The sequence below is a fragment of the Symphodus melops genome, assembly GCF_947650265.1.
Source record: "Symphodus melops genome assembly, chromosome: 1".
NCBI lineage: Eukaryota > Metazoa > Chordata > Actinopteri > Labriformes > Labridae > Symphodus > Symphodus melops.
Window position 1 is genome coordinate 8,941,520 of NC_136691.1, and position 16,366 is coordinate 8,957,885.

The 16,366-nt window shown below is 42.0% G+C and overlaps 1 protein-coding gene across 2 annotated transcripts; it reads left to right on the top strand.

Moving 5' to 3' along the window:
- The first annotated feature begins 814 nt into the window (after positions 1-814).
- On the top strand, positions 815-16,316 carry armc2 (armadillo repeat containing 2). Of its 2 annotated transcripts, none has more exons than XM_079361240.1 (18): positions 815-971; positions 2,115-2,401; positions 2,500-2,572; positions 2,910-3,075; positions 3,478-3,586; positions 6,055-6,113; positions 6,762-6,869; positions 7,871-8,055; positions 8,194-8,296; positions 8,573-8,787; positions 9,535-9,680; positions 10,793-10,892; positions 12,281-12,596; positions 14,115-14,237; positions 14,395-14,508; positions 14,912-15,044; positions 15,715-15,866; positions 16,020-16,316. In XM_079361240.1, exons 2-18 carry the CDS (start codon positions 2,184-2,186, stop codon positions 16,151-16,153), a joined length of 2,454 nt encoding a protein of 817 aa, XP_079217366.1. In that variant the 5' UTR covers positions 815-971; positions 2,115-2,183; the 3' UTR covers positions 16,154-16,316. The 2 variants fall into 2 exon arrangements, with proteins under 2 accessions (XP_079217366.1, XP_079217367.1); XM_079361241.1 differs by having other exon boundaries at positions 6,058-6,113.
- The last annotated feature ends 50 nt before the right edge of the window (positions 16,317-16,366 follow it).

Consider the following 16,366-nt stretch of genomic DNA (forward strand, 5'->3'; position numbering starts at 1 on the left):
AATGAATTAATGTTGGGTTTTTTCTTCTGAGAGATAAAGACGTTTATAGGATAGATCCACATTTGCCACCGTATGCTTGTAGTTGAATACATTTTAGATGACATTTTACCGGCCTTAATGCAATCACAATAACTTCTCAAAATAATATAATTGATATGGTAATGACTGACGGCACAGTTCTACTGTCGATGTGGTATTTTAGTTTGAGCCAGCAGTACAGTAAAATTAAATTTGCCAATACTTGAATGCATCACTATTTTTAATTATTGCAGATAGACTAAACTTAATGTCACTAATAAAATAAAAAAAAACATAAAACATTTCCAAATGAGTCTATGATAAATTAACATGGAATATAAGTAAGACAAAAAAAAGTCATTTGCATTGTGAAAGTAGGTCATTGTGCATGGTGAAGACCTGCAAGTTATAACAATAGGCTATTTATTATTTAACCAAGTAGCCTATTCAAAGTTTAAGCTCCTCCACAGAAACATTTTCCCACCTTTACCTGGAACCACATCGAGTTGAATTCACACTTGTGTTTAGCAAGATTATCAGCTGCAGTCTACCAAAGAAACGTGGCATTGTATTTATGTGCTACAGGCTGCTTTGGCTTGACAACATTCAGATCTTCTTCCATCCCTTTTTTTTTTTTTGATCCTACATTTATCAGGACGATTGGCTTACTGCTAAAATCATTTTTGTGAGGCTACTTACACAATCCACGTGAAGCTGAAGTTTTCATCAGGCCTGTACCTCCGAAACTAGCGGGCGCGCGTCACCGTTTGGCGCGAGACTGCATTTGACTGAAGCTCGTACCCGTGCCTTCCTGTGGACAGCCTGCTTGTTGTATTGAAGCGGAGACAACTTAAAGGCACCATGACCGCCGTGTGTTGTCAATGGATGATTGCGTTAACAGTTGGAGTTTGAACTGTCCCAACTATCCATGGAGGATTTTACCGGGATTATCGGTAAGCTTTTGGGGTTCCTTCCTACTGTGTTTAGTGGAATTAAGTTTAAAACCACGTTACCCCGTTTTCTGCAAACACTTCCTGATTCTCCCCACCTTTCTTTAAATTAATCTCAAGCTTTGGTACACTTAGTAAGTGATAGAAGTTTAAAACCCGCTCTTAAAGTTCACATTAATTAAATAGTTTAGCTTGCTCTCGTTTAGCTAGCTTGATGTGTTGTATAATTTTGGCTACCTCAGAAGCATAGTGTTACCATGGAGACGTGGCGTGAACGCGCAGAGGCGCTATCATTCAGCACGTGAAGCCATCAAATGTACCTCGTTTAATCTGTAGCGAGGAACTTTGAGTAAAGAAGCTATAAACTTTATTGTTTGAATTAGTCATCAAATAAACATCAACAATCAGTATTATGTTAGACATATTTTGAATGTTCTTTCTGTATATGTTAAGTTTGGCTACACTACAGGTGAAAATATTATATTATTTTAGTCCACTTCAGTTATATGTCTGTGCTTGCTTTGCTGCTGAAGGCTTTCATACAAAATGGCCCATAAGATTATTTTATTAAAGGATAAAATACCCAACAGGCAGCAATTAAATAAGGCCCTCTTTGTAAAATAAACGTTGAGGTCCTGTTTGTAGGCCTTCTGAAAAATCCAACCGAATCTATTTGTACATGTAATTAATAAATATGTAAACAGCTGTATAGAAAATTCATTGATTTTGTTTCAACAAAATAAAAATGACTTGCTCCAGCTTGTCAAATGGGATATTTAATGGCTGTTTTCTTTAATTAAAAAAAAAAAAGTCATTGGAATTTGTTATCACTAAATCGGGTATTTAAAAAGTTTATTTATACTTTGAGAAATATAAATGTTTTTATTTAATATAGTATTGACATTTCATAGAATTTGAGATGACTTTTTTTAAACAAAGTCATGATAAAACATTTTTAGGTTCAGCTCTTAAAGCAGTAGGGTAGTTTATGTTAAACCATCAACAACAACCGTTCTGCTCTAATGTATTTTAACCTTTGATATTTTAAATATGTTTTATTTGTAATAATTCCCTTCTTATATGTTAGAGTGCAGGCCATTTATGTTCTGTTCTGACAATAATTTTTAAGTCTCGGTTTCCTTACAGTGAGACACTCTGTCACTGCTCGCATGATGAAATCAAACCACTGAGGTCTGTTAAAGACTGTCTTGGCAAATGGACTCAATGGAGAGAAAACATGAGATTTGCAGCCCCTTCATTCCCAGGCGTAATGCTTTAACGAAGACGAGTGCAGAAATTGTAAGTGAAGCCAGGCAGTCCCTGCGAGTCCCGTCCACCCAGAGACCATTTACTCCGAGAGATGGACACAGGCAGCTGTTTGGACAGAGCTCTGCTCGTGCAGTTGTGGACAACAGACCTCCATCAGCATTTAGGTTTGTTGCAAACTCATCTTAGATGGACTTCCTGTTAAGAGGTTCTGATATCAACTATGTGTGTCATGTAATTCGTAATTTGTTTTTTTTATGTTTAGTCTTCATGCTCAAAACTTTGATGCTCCTGACTCCAGGCCAGGATCAGGGACTCGCCTCTCTCCTCTCGACCATGTAAGTTCTCTCTCTCTTTCTCTCTCGGCCACACACACACACACACACACACACACACACACACACACACACAGACACACACACACACACACAATTATGTTAAATAGTACAGCCCTTTGGATTAAAGGTGTCATTTTGTGCTGATATTTGCACTTTTTCATTTCATACCGAAAAAATAGGGTTTTGTGTTTTAATGTTAATGTATAGATGGAATAATGTGATGAAACAAGTAATTTAATTGGCACAATGTTTTCATGGAAACCTGGCATTGATGTATTCAACTTCTGGTGTATTGTTCACACCATTGTATGCTATGAATATGTTTCTGTGGTACCAGAAGCCAAAGTTGCCCGTCCCCTGCAATGCTGAGGATCCATCCAGGGCCTTGCCCAAACCCCCCACTGACCCACTGGAAACAAAGAGGGGGTTGGCAGGCGCGCGGGCACGACTTCTCCGAGGTGGATCTCTCTCTACATTACCTCCTGTAGAGGGAAAAACAGATGGTATGGAATGGCAAAGAAAAAATGTCTGAGTCATTGGAGAAAAAGTCTAAGATAGAAGAGGTTTATACTTTATAGTTAGTGGTGGAAGGACAAAGCAAAGTGCTAACACAGTGAATACCTTTTGTATTTAAGAAAAGACGAAGAATAATCAAGTTCTATCTATTTTATTCATTGATGTAAGTCTTCCGTGCAGGAGCAGTTTTCTCCTGATTTACATTCTCTGTGCTCGGGTTTAAAAAAAAAAAAAAAAAAGAATTTCCTTCGGCTAATATTTAGAGCAAATATAAAGATGAACAATGTGTATGAAATAATTACATTTTAAAAAAAAGAGAACCTTTTTAGCCTATGAAAGAAACAGAAACCTGAAAATACTTATTTGCCACATCCTTTCTATGTGATAAGTGAAACAGGGATTGAATGCAGGTCCAGGACAAAAGCAGCCTAAAAGACTCTCCACTTCAGACCACAGTGGTCACCACAAGCCCGGCCCACGCAGAGCTGCGAGTGAAAGGTACACTTTCTGCCCCTCTGTTTGACTCGCAAGATCTGTTCTTCTCCCTCCCCCGCCCCCTCCCCCCTCTCCCGCTCCCTCTTTTTGACCAGAATGACAGTTCAACAATGAGTTAAAGATTTATAGGCACACAGAGGTTGCAATGGTAGCCATTACTAGATGGAGTTGATTGTGCCTCCTGTTATTGCTTTTCATCAAATCTTCCGCCGCCTCCTCCTTTCTTTCTTCCCTCTATCATTACAACGGCTTGTTCGACGACAGAATCAGTTTCTAATGTTTTTTGTGCTCCTGTTTTAGTTTGCAACTCAGCCAGACCACAAGAAAGGCACAAATATAACAGGAAAAGAATTAGTAAGGCTGCTATCATAGATTTGTTTGGTGCTCAAACATGAAACACATGCATGGAGACTGATATTGAGCTTACAAACATGTTTTTTATTTTTTTATTTGAACACACCAGACACATCGTGTCTAGGGTAAATTGCAAAGGTTACATTTTTGACAGCATTTACAGAGACTTTACATTAGATTCAATTATGATCACTCCTTTAAAACGAGGACATTTTTCCACAGCAAGGCTTCAGAGCACGTAAAGCTGCACATTCTGTATATGAAGTCCCTCAAACCCACAGTGCTACCAAAAAAGTACAAGACACTCTCCATCCTGATGCACTGCTTCGTTTGTAAACCTCGCATTGAACGATACAATAATTCTTGGTCATCGTTAAATCCAGATTCTTGGAAAGCGTCATTCCAGATGAAACGGCCCTCTATCCGTCATCCCGATCATGTGCCAGCTTTTACACCCTCCCAATGCAGCGATGCGTCGAGCTCTTCTCTTTTCTGCCGACCTCATCAGCTGCGTGTCAACATGAGGGGGCATAACTCTGGGTGTGAGGTCGGGCCCATCGTTACAATCCATCCGCCTATCGATTGGGTGGTAGTGGTGGTGGGGTGGGTGGTGGTGGGGTGGGTGGGTGGGTGGGTGGGGGGGGGGGGGGGGGTGGAGAAGCCGTAAAACACCTCGACAGGAAATTTTGGCGATCTCACCTCCTTCCTCACGAGCCAAGTTAACATGCTTACTGTTTGCAGAACTTGTTGCTGGGTGAAATAAAGACTTGATCAGTGTACAGTCAGACCTTTTGCACCCCTGTTCCTTAGAGCAATGAAAACTTGACCGAGTGAAACAGTGAAAGTCGAAGCAGAAGTACACTGAATGTGAGTGGAAAAAGACACAGCTTGACAGATTAATGTGATGAGAATGATGAGATTTAAAGATAGGAGAGATTAGACATCCTCTAGGTTCTTTTTTTCTCTCCAATAAGCCGGAGCTTTATAGCTCCAAATGGCTCTCTATTAGATTTGGGTGCCCATCTGGGCAAGGCTGGCAGCAGCGCGTGTTGTGACTGCATTGCACTGGCCAGGCCTAAGACAGGGATGAGGTCATGTCTCAGAGAATGCAGCATCACACAAAGAGGCCTTATTATCAGCCTCTTAATCCTATCATACAGAGCCAAAGCCCCCTCTCTGACATTTACTGTAACATGCCTTGGCCAGCACTGCCTGGTATATTGCCTCTGTGCCAGCCTATACGAAACACGTAGAAACTCTCTCAACCTGCCTTTCATGTTTCTATCTATTTATTTAATAAATAACATTTGTTTCACTTGTCCTGCAGTCATAAGTCAGAACATTACTATTATTGTTTGTAATGTATTGCTTCAGTGAATCACTTTTTGTTTTTGATTGGAGTCATGCTAACTTTACCGTGACAGGCAGGGAGAAAGAAGCGACGGGGACGTGCAAGGGGCAAGCCACAACACATAAGTTAGCATGATGCAGGGAGTGTTTTTGGAGGCCCTTTACTGTCACTACACAGGCGAAGTTAGACTGTGGAGACAGCTCACAGTGAGAAGGCATGAGCAGCTCGAACCAGACTGGCCCACAGAACTCGAGCTGTAGGACCCGGCCTGTTAGAGAGTGCAGCATTGATGCAAACATGCACCCACGCAGACACAAAGAGTCACAACCCCCCCCCCCCCCCCCCCCCCCCCCCCCCCCCCACACACACACACACACACACAACACACACACATACATAAACAAACACACACACACATCTGAAAGAGTGTCAATGTTCCTTCACAGACACGCACACACTTTTCAGATAAGCACAGCTGATCACGTCCCAACCTCTGCAGCAACAGGGACACCTAGTGGCACATTATGAATTTTCACTTTTATGTTGACAGAATACAAGGTCAGCAACTTTTATAAATGAGATGTATTCTTTTAGAAAACAATTCTTTCTATAAATATCACATTTGTCTTTATTTTTGCATTTCTTTTTTTTTTTTTATAAATGAGTAAAAAAAAAAAAAGAAGAAGTCCATTTAACTTTCAGAAATGAAGTCATCACCTGTCTCTAAAGTATGATGTAACAAGACTCTTTGTGTGTCTTTAAACAGCAGAATAAAACAGCCTGTTGATGACTCAGGAGCTGAACCCAGAGCAGGGCAAAGAACAGGTTTGTCCACATGTATTTAGTTAAACTCATTGAACTTATGAACAAATGTTAAACATGCAGTGATTTGATTTAAAACATTGGTCTCATTTAACTCGTATTTCTAAAGCTTGTATGTTGTCAACCAAATAACCTTTCATAAAGATATATTGAGGCCAGAAAAGTTCACACCTCACTTCTTATTGAACAACCCTTTCTAGTGTCAAGCTTTGATTGGTCTGTTGTTGCTAAGTGTTTTAAATTCCACCATGAAAGTCAGCCAGCCAATGAGTGAAAGAGCTGATGGTTTGGGAAACCGCAGTTTCCTGCATCACACCAACCATATGGGGCATGCAAATGCTCAGCAAAAAAAAAAAAAAGGTGCATGATGTGTTTTAGAGTCTGCAGACATTCATGTGCACAAACACAGTGTGGTTTTTTTTTTTTTTCACCTAACATGCAAATACTTCATTCGCCCATGTATATATTATTTCACATCAGCACAGACGTGAGAGGAAGTGTAGCTGTGGATGGTGACCTTTCATTGAGGCATCAGACTTCCTGCTGTTTTATTTTCAGACGGTGAACTTGTGAACCACCCTTGCAGCACATGTTCACTGTCTGGGTTCGAAGTGGTAATTGGCTAACTGTAATACTCTGTGCACTTTTCAGAGCTAGGGACCGGAGAGAACACCACAAGCACAAAGGAGGATGCAGGGGCAGTGGTGTGGAATAATGTGATTGCTCCTCTTTTGCAACAACTGGAGAGTGTAGCTGCAGGTAGTGTGAAAAATGCAAAAAACGACGCCCACCAGATAAAACTGCACACATGAAATGTACAGTTTTCTGTTCCGGATCCAGCCATTTAAACCCAAAGAAAATCATGTTTCTGTAGCGTGCTACACTCCCTTTTCACTACATTATACCTTTCAGGTTAAAGAAGGTTGTTAGGGTTTCAGTAATTAACGTCTTCTTTTTTCTATTTCTGTGTTTTCTTATAACATTTTCTTTCATCCTAACAAGCTGTGAAATATCCTTAGCACTGGCTGATAGTAACATATGCAGTCTCACAAAGTAAAAAAAACAAAAAAAAACGCCCATGTTTAAACCACTGAATAAAAGCAAACAAAGTACTGTTATATTTGGCGTCCATACCGAACCGTCTTAGCTTGAACTGCAGTCTGGCAGCCATGAAATGAAATCTACGCCTGTAAATATTTTAACACTCTACAAATTTAATGGAAAATTCATTTGAAAGATAAATGTTAAATATTTATTGTACCAAATGCATTCTGGCTCATGCATTAAACACCTCTCCGAGTCAGTGGGAAATTGCAGTGAGAGTGTTGAGTGTGAGACTGCAGCCAACATTTCTTAGAAATGGCCAAAGCCGGTTATTTATGCTGGGGGGAAAAAAAAGTTTTAACTGAAAAAACAAGGAAAAGACTCCACCCTTTCTCTTCCTCTGCGTCAAGATTATTCTTGCCTGTTGCAGAATTTTCCCCTTTTATTTGAACTTTGAAACTGCGAGCTGCGTCATAGAGAAGGAAGGGAATGTTATTTCCTTTCCTGAAGACAAATATGTTCTTAAAGGTACAACATGTCATAAAGCTAAACGCTACAGCAGCAGCATACCACCACAGACAGACTTTTATTTTATATGTATGCATTCACATTTACCATTGGACAGAAGTGGGTGTTTTGGGGGTTTTTTTCTCATGAGATGTTTACAGTTCCCTATTTCTCATAAATTGTTGTTCTCGATGCAATATGTGTGCCAGGCAGCTCTGCAGGCTCTGTGGACCGCCTGTGTGATTTGTGTGACAGTCTCCACAGCACCTTGGCAGAAGAGGACTTGCTTGGCCGACGCTGTAAGAGGAGGTCAGGGATACTTCGAACACTGTTCCGCCTCATCGACCTCAACTCTGCCCAGCTCAACCTGCAAATTGCCAAACTATGCCTTTCTGTAAGTTGTCCGTGTGTGTGTGTGTGTGTGTGTGTGTATTTTTGGAGGGGGTGTGTCAGCATGTTTACCTCTGAGTCTTTATCCCATGGGCACCTAAGACAAAAGTTAGTGTTCAGTTTCCTGCATTTTTCTCTCCAGCTGTGTGTCAGCGGAAACAACCTGCTGAACATCTGTAAGCTCGTCTTCCAGATCAGCCGCAGTGACAGTAACGATGTCCTCTTCCAGAACAGCTCCATCATAGGTGAAGAACACTATATTCTTGGTCAGGATGATCTACAGAAAGCTCAGGGTTACATTTCTAAAACGAGCACAAAAAAGACATGGCATGTAGTCAGTTTACAAAGGAACACAATGTTAGACACTCACGATTTTCCCAACATCAGGCCCGAAGAACATAAAGTTATCTTCTGGACTGGGTGAATTTTTATGTCTGTTTAGTTTGGTTCCTGTTTTTTTGAAACTCTTGTAAAGTGTGACTGATTATTTTTTTCACAACACGATTCTTCTCTCTGTCTAGACTCACTCCTGGGCATTTTAAGCAGCGAGGACGTGTCTGACTGTGGAGAAGCTCTGCTGTACTCGGTTGGGACTCTGAAGTTTCTCTCAGGAAACAGTGCAATCCTCAGACTCCTGCTGGACAAAAACTGTATAGGTATCGCCCAGAAACTGATCCAGAGGCTTTGCAGAGCTGAAGACACCAACGGCACTATAGCAGGTCACATCCTTGTGCAGGTGTGTAACAGTCGAAACACTGGTAAATCTCTCTCTCTCTCTCTTCCTGGTTTATGACTGTCCTGTCTCTAAATAAACGCCTAAAATGCCCCAAAATAAACCTGATTAAAGAAATGGCTAAGGTACTTTTAAACAGTTTTACTGCTGTAATTCCCTTGCTGAATGTATAAAAAACATTGATACTCAATAGTTAATATCAAAGAAACAATGTTAAAACAAATATTTGTGTTTGTTGTCTGATGTAAATTTCCCCTCGATTTGACGAGAATGTTTTTGTTTGTGTCTGACATAGAGACTGCTCCAAGGGCGTAATGTTCTCTGCTGCCTTGGCCTCTTAAGTCTGAAACACACCCCGCTTCACTTTTGCGAAAAAAAAATATTGCTGCAGAAGTCGAGCCAGCGCTTCGTTTGATATCTAACACGACTCATTTTTCTGTTAGTAGAGGGAAATAAGCAGACAATGACCTTCCAGAACTTTCAGTTCCGCTGTGTGTTGGAAATGACCATTTACCTCTTTTGAGCGAATGATTAATGTCTGTGCTGAATAGTTTACAGTCGCTCTGCTGTGTGGCGTCCCGCACATGCCGGCAGCCAGCCTTAATGAGCACACGGCCAACATTGTGTGCAAAGCCATAAAAGCACAACACTGATGCGTCAAACTCGATGTAAAAAGCTCGGGTTTAGTGTGAACATTTGTTCACGTTACGTCTCAAAATGTAACACCTCTCTTACTCTCTGTGCCTGTAGCTGACTGCGACCTTGAGGAACCTTGCGGATCATCCAGATTCCCGCCCGCTCTTCGTCTCCTTTTCTATACTCTCGGAGCTCTGCGATGTGCTGCGTCTTCACAGAAAAGACCAGGACATCTGCACCAACATTTCCAGGATATTCAGGTACCACTCACACACACACACACACACACACACAGACACACACAGACACACACACATCCAGTTCCCAAAACCAATCTAACGGCGTCTATTCGTCCCATAACTACACACATCTTCCTCTTCTGTTTTCTTGACACTCTTACATGGGGACTTTGTTCGGAGTTTGCTCATACAAAACAAGAGTAGAAAAACGGCCATTTGTCTTGGCAGGATGTGGTTATCTTCTGTCTCCATGTTTATACAGTTTCAAAACACGTGAGGTCATGAAAAAAAAGCTCCCTTCTAGTTTGCTGAAGGCTGCATTGAATTTATTACTGTTTTATTAATAAGCTCTAAATGTGAACAGGATCACATACATGCAACATCCTGCTTCGTGTGCAGTTTAAAGTTATCAGTCCTAAAAAGAAAATAACCTTTTGCTGAATGGAGGCCAGAGGTCACAGTTATGGGATAATGATAAATATTTAGGGTTCAAAGGATATTTGAAAACATAATGTGTGTATGTTTTACTAACCAAATCCCTTTTTAACTATTTCTGACAACATAATACACAATGTAATTTGAGATTACCAAACCCATGGTAGCACTGAGCCTGACAACCACCTGACTGAAACATATCTGTAACTGTACACGCCCTCACCTCTTATCTAACAGTGACCAGTGTTTTAATTGCAGCATAGTGTTGGGACATATAGAGTATCTGAGGATCCATATTTTACGCCTTGACTGCTGCAAAATGATCTGCATTTCCTTCCACCAACCAGACTACTGTGACACAAACGATGGACTCAAGAAGTCACCATCTTCATCTCGAGGCGTTTCAGCCTGCCCTGATAGAAACACCTAAGCACTATGAACACTATGAAACAAAACATTTGATGCCTTAGAATCTCATGAAATCCATATTGTCATTACAAACTAGAAAACATTTCAGCGCTGATACTACTGACACGTGTGAAAACTGTTGGCCATGATAGTGAGCGAATGAAATGTGGATTCTCCAGCCTACTGATCTATTCGCGCTGTTGATTGAATCTGTCCATATTTAGTCAGCAGAGCGAAGCAGCCGCTGAGTGGAATGATCAGAGGTATTTGTTGTCCTCTCTCTCCCTCAGTAAACTCTCCTCTTATTCTGAGTGCCGCCTCGCTCTGGCCCAGACCCCCGACTGCTACCAACTATTTTTAGAACTGCTGAGCAAACATCACCAAAAACAGGTGAGTCCACGAGCCGCCTCCTCCTGGTGTGTGTGTGTGTGTGTGTGTGTGTGTGTGTGTGTGTGTGTGTGTGTGTGTGTGTGTGTGTGTGTGTGTGTGTGTGTGTGTGTGTGTGTGTGTGTGTGTGTGTGTGTGTGTGTGTGTGTGTGTGTGTGTGTGTGTGTGTGTGTGTGTGTGTGTGTGTGTGTGTGTGTGTGTGTGCACGGTAACTCCACTCAACATGTTTAGCCACAGAGCAAGTTTGTTTACGGTTCTGTACCTCAAGTCCAAGCACATCTACAGGACATTTTGTCCTTTTACACGTAACGCTCGTGTCTGTTTCTCTGCCCGGCGGTGCATGTGGTGTGTGTTTTGACATTTAATCTTCCTAAGAGGGCCTGACTAAGACAAGGAAGGAGGAGGAGGAGAGAAGGAGGAGGAAAAGTTTGAGAAAAAAAAAAGAAGAAGAAGAAGAGAAAAACAAGGAGTGAGCTTGAGTAGAGGTGAGACAGAGGTGAAGGGGAGGAGAGATAGATGAGAGGAGAAGAAAAGGACGGGACTTTGGCATCAAGCATGACTGACATCTGTTCTTAATCTCAGATGAAGTAAACACACCCATGCCTTCGAATACACGCACACACACACCAACAGAGTGGACAGTTACATCTGCAATGATTCCTGGGACAGCCTGTTCTGTCCTCATACCGGTGTGTGTGTGTGTGTGTGTGTGTGTGTGTGTGTGTGTGTGTGTGTGTGTGTGTGTGTGTGTGTGTGTGTGTGTGTGTGTGTGTGTGTGTGTGTGTGTGTGTGTGTGTGTGTGTGTGTGTGTGTGTGTGTGTGTGTGTGTGTGTGTGTGTGTGTGTGTGTGTGTGTGTGTGTGTGTGTGTGCGGGTGTGTGTGTCTTGAAGCAAATGTTTTTTTTTCCTTTGCTCACCTGCTCCTCATGTTATTTACTAAGTAGAGTCAGGATACATGGGTGACGCACAGGGTGTCATTTGTAACCTTTCTTTCTCAGTAAGTGTGAGATGACTCACTGAAAAGACAGAGTGGTTATTCTCAAACAGGTCTACACAAGTGTTGACATAGGCAGACTCCGTGTTCATGTGAAGTGCATGTTTATCTTTAAACATAAATTATGATTGTATTCCTGATATTAAAGATGTTAAACAATAAGAAACATTGCTTATCCCTTAAAAAAAAAAAACACGAATGCGATGTCTGTACAAATGTGCTTCCAGCTCGGAATAAAACAGAATATTTGTGTGAATTTGTTCCCATCCCTTTATGAACTCTCGGCAAAGTTTTCCATGTTAATGAAATAAACACGTCTTTGCTTGAATTTAAACTGTGAAACGGGCCTCAGAAGCAGATCACCCTCCATAGCTCTCTGCCCTGCTGCTCTCTCACAGGACCTCGTCGTGCGGCTTCTCTTCACCCTCGGGAACCTCACAGCAAAAAGCGAGGAGGCTCGCCAGCAGCTGTTTCGGTGTACAGGCTGCATGGACACACTCCTGAGGTTGTACGACAACTACCAGCGCAGAGAAAAGGCCCCGCAGACGCCTCGCACAGCTCCTCCTTGTCCCAGAATGCCCTCCACGCTACAGGAGGACGAGGACGTGCTGGTGAAGCTGGTCAGGGTGCTGGCCAACATGTGCATCCACTCAAGTGTTGGTCCAGCTCTGGCAACTAACGCAGCCTGCATTCAGCTGCTGATGGAGACACTGGGTAAGCAGAGACAAAGACACAAGAAAAAAGAAAAATGAAGAGTCAGTCAGCAGTAAATCTATGGAGGTAATATTTCAAGATGTGTCCTTAAATGTCTGTATAATACAAAGGAAGTGGTGTGTGAACATGTGGAGTTTAAAAATAGCTTTATTGCATTGTACGTACAGCGAGCATCTGCAGGCAACCAACCACTTCCCTTGTGCTGGGAACAACGCATGACGTTGGCCAAATAACCTCATGTGTCTGTTCATTCCATCGCTCGCTCCCCTCAGGCGTTTCTGTTCAGCAAGCAGCACATCCTCTTCTGGTCTATATGCTGTTCTTTCTGACAGTACGAAGCGCTTCGCTGCACGAGTCGAATGTTCTGTCGCATCTCACAGCCGACTTGCTTTGCGTGCGTGTGTTTGTGTTTGTGTGTGTGTGTGTGTGTGTGTGTGTGTGTGTGTGATATTCTCCCATGTGGTTAGATGGTTTCAGGGCAGCTTGAGCTGAAACACAGGTTGGTGTGAAACTCTCGATTTCCCCTGCACCCTCCTCCTACACACTTCTTCATGGCAGTTTGGAGAACAAATTAAAACGAACAAAAACAGAGGTCCAAGTAGTGAAATAAAAGTCAACTCTCAGAAGAGAGTGAAGCGTGCGAATGTTTCCAGAGTGCATTATTTAGGGAGTAAAACAAGAAACTGAGGACTGAAGCATAAACTGTGTGATTGATAAGAATATGGAGCTGTTGTGATAGAGCTGGAAGCAGGAAACAAACTGTCTCTAGAGGATGAAAGAGCACACTCAGCCAATCAATGTCCTGTTTTGATCAAGTGTCTGATGAGCTGTGCTGCTTTACATTAGGGGGGGGGGGGACGACATCTGCTGCTATATCACAAACAGGCTCTGTTTCTCACTGTGTCATGAATAATTAGATTTGTTTGCTTTCTCACACTCAAAATGTTCCCATCAGGACAACATTTAGGACAGATAACTCCTACTTACATATGATAATGGCACAATATGGGACTGTAATATGCAGGAAGGGTCAACACCAAGCTGTTTCTCTTCATATATTTAACCATGTAAAGTCTGTTGTAACTCTTCTATTCACCCTTATATTTAAAGACGCACTTGAAAAGAAAAGAATCCCACTTTCACATGTTGCTGTATTGATTCAAACTCTTAATTTTCTTTCCTTTATCAACATTAAAGGATGTGGAGCTTTCACCTGGGTTCACCTCGCTCGTCACTGTCAGGGAAGAAGCCGGTTTCTTTAACTGCTTTGTGAATGCAGTAATTAAAATGTCTCACATGACAGTATTTAACCTTCGGTCACCAGAAAGAGGATCCCTTCATATAAGGCAAAGTGCATGGTAATATTTGAGGTGCCTGAGAGCCTCTTATTGTTGACCAGCAGTGAAGATGCTCCCTCTGTTGGCAATTTAGTTTTTTAACAGGAGGGATTTTAATGAAGGTTGTATGTACTTAAGACTTTTTTTTCTCCTTTGTTTTTCTTGTGTGTGTTTGACACAGAGCTGAGGAGTGTGCAGGAAAGCGAGGAGCTGTTGGTGAATGTTGCCGCCACCATCAACAACCTGTCTTTCTACCAGGAGGGAAACTCTGTGCTCACACACAATCAACTCCCCATTGCAAAGTGTATGAGAAAACCCTTAACTGTTCTTAATGCACGCAAAGACGAGCGTGCGTTATAATAGTAACTCTTTTTTTCATATTCCTTCTTTTGGTCTTTTTTTTCCTATCCCCTCTTTACTTCCCTGTTTTTGTTTTTTTGTTTGTTTTTTCTCTCCGTCAGTGGTTTTGAAGTTGTTGCTCAGCTCGAGTATGGACGCAGTGCTGGAGGCCACGCGTGTTTATGGAAACTTGTCACAGACCAGGGATGTACGGGACTATATTATGCAAAACAAAGGTAAAGTGCATGTTGGGCAGGAAGAGCAGAAGACATACACAACAACATGAGTCTTCACTTGTTTCCTGTTTGTTTAAACAATAGTCTTCATTGGCTCTTGCAGAGAGGTTGGAGTAATAGAACCAACATGTTAAATAGTTCACTGACCTTAATTGTAAACATACTTAGGTTAAAGTGTGTAAGTCATCAAGGTACAGAGGGCACCACTGCTTACTGTTCTGTCGTGTTAAGACTAAACTTCTGTGCAAGGTCAGCCACAGTCTGTATAAACATACCTGCTAAGAGTGGTGATAGCAGCACTTTTCTCTTTGCCCTGTTTTGTCTTCACTTTGCTCCCTCAGGCCATCATCATCATCATCATCATCATCATCATCATCATCTCTCTCTCTTCTCTCTCCCTCAGTGCACCAGTTTCTAGTGATGTTGCTTGACTCCAAAAGCACAGAGATGTGTTTTTCTGCCTGTGGGGTCCTCACCAACCTGGCTCTGGACCCCCCCAGCAGGGTCAAGCTCTCACTAGAGGGGGCTGCTGCCAAGTAAGGACTAAAGTAGTTAGTTGTAACAGGACGCAAAATGCAGAAAAGGAATGATGAAAAGGCCGATTTACTGTGTCTGGATAAATACTACTGGAAAGAAAGAACGGAACTGTGCCATTTTGGGAAGCATGTATGCACACACGATTTGCTCACAAGATAATTTTGTTGCGTGCACAATAAAATCACCTTATGTGGATAAGTTATTATGTCGTGCACACAATATTATTATCTGGTTCAAACAAGTTATCATCTAACTTGTGCATAATATAATTACTTTTTACCTAAATACTGTAAATTGATCTTTTGCCCACACAAGAGCATTTAACTGTGTGCACAAAATGTTCAGTGTCCGGGACAAAAAAATTATGTGATGGAATTTATACCGTTTTTGTTTCTAGTCTAATGTTAATCTAAGATTAACTATGCCAGGATAATTGACCTAGCTTTATGTTTAGAAGGCAGATGTGAAGACAGTGTCAGTCTCCTCAATGTGTGTGTGTGTGTGTGTGTGTGTGTGTGTGTGTGTGTGTGTGTGTGTGCGTGTGTGCGTGTGTGCGTGTGTGCGTGTGTGCGTGTGTGCGTGTGTGCGTGTGTGCGTGTGTGCGTGTGTGCGTGTGTGCGTGTGTGCGTGTGTGTGTGTGTGTGTGTGTGTGTGTGTGTGTGTAACCAGGCTTGTGGACTGTCTGAAAGACTTGGGCCCAGGTGATTGGCAACTGGCAGGCCAGGTCTGTCAGACATTGTGGAACCTGAGTGGAGGGTCGGAGATGCTGCTTGACTCAGAGGAGAGAGACTCGCTCCTGGAGATCCTCACTACGTACTCAGGTTGGTAATAGGGTGTTATTACTAATCCTTACATCACTAAGGGGGGAGTCTACATGCTCTTCACATCAGGGGCCTTCAAGGAGAGGAAGGCACACAAGTCAAGTTAAAACAGAATCATAAGTCATCCCTTTTCCACGTTTCTTTTCTTTTTAGATAATGATGAGGCTCTGAGGTGGATAAAGAATGAAGACATGAGGGACTACCACAAAGCATGCTGGGAATTGGAGTTCCTACCTGTAGCTTCAAAACTGATAAAGACACTCAAGCCTCCAGACCCAACAGCATGACAAAACTGGGACATGGAATTATCGGATGTCTTATATTTAACACTTACATCGGATGAGTTTGAAATGCAACAGTAAACGTTTGTGGTTTGATTTTTTTTTTTTAAATGGAGGCAGAAAGAGGTTTGCTTGAGACATTGGCTATAAAAAGGCTATACAAAATCCACTATTAGAGCTTTTACTGCTTACCCATGTGTGCAAAATGATGACATCATT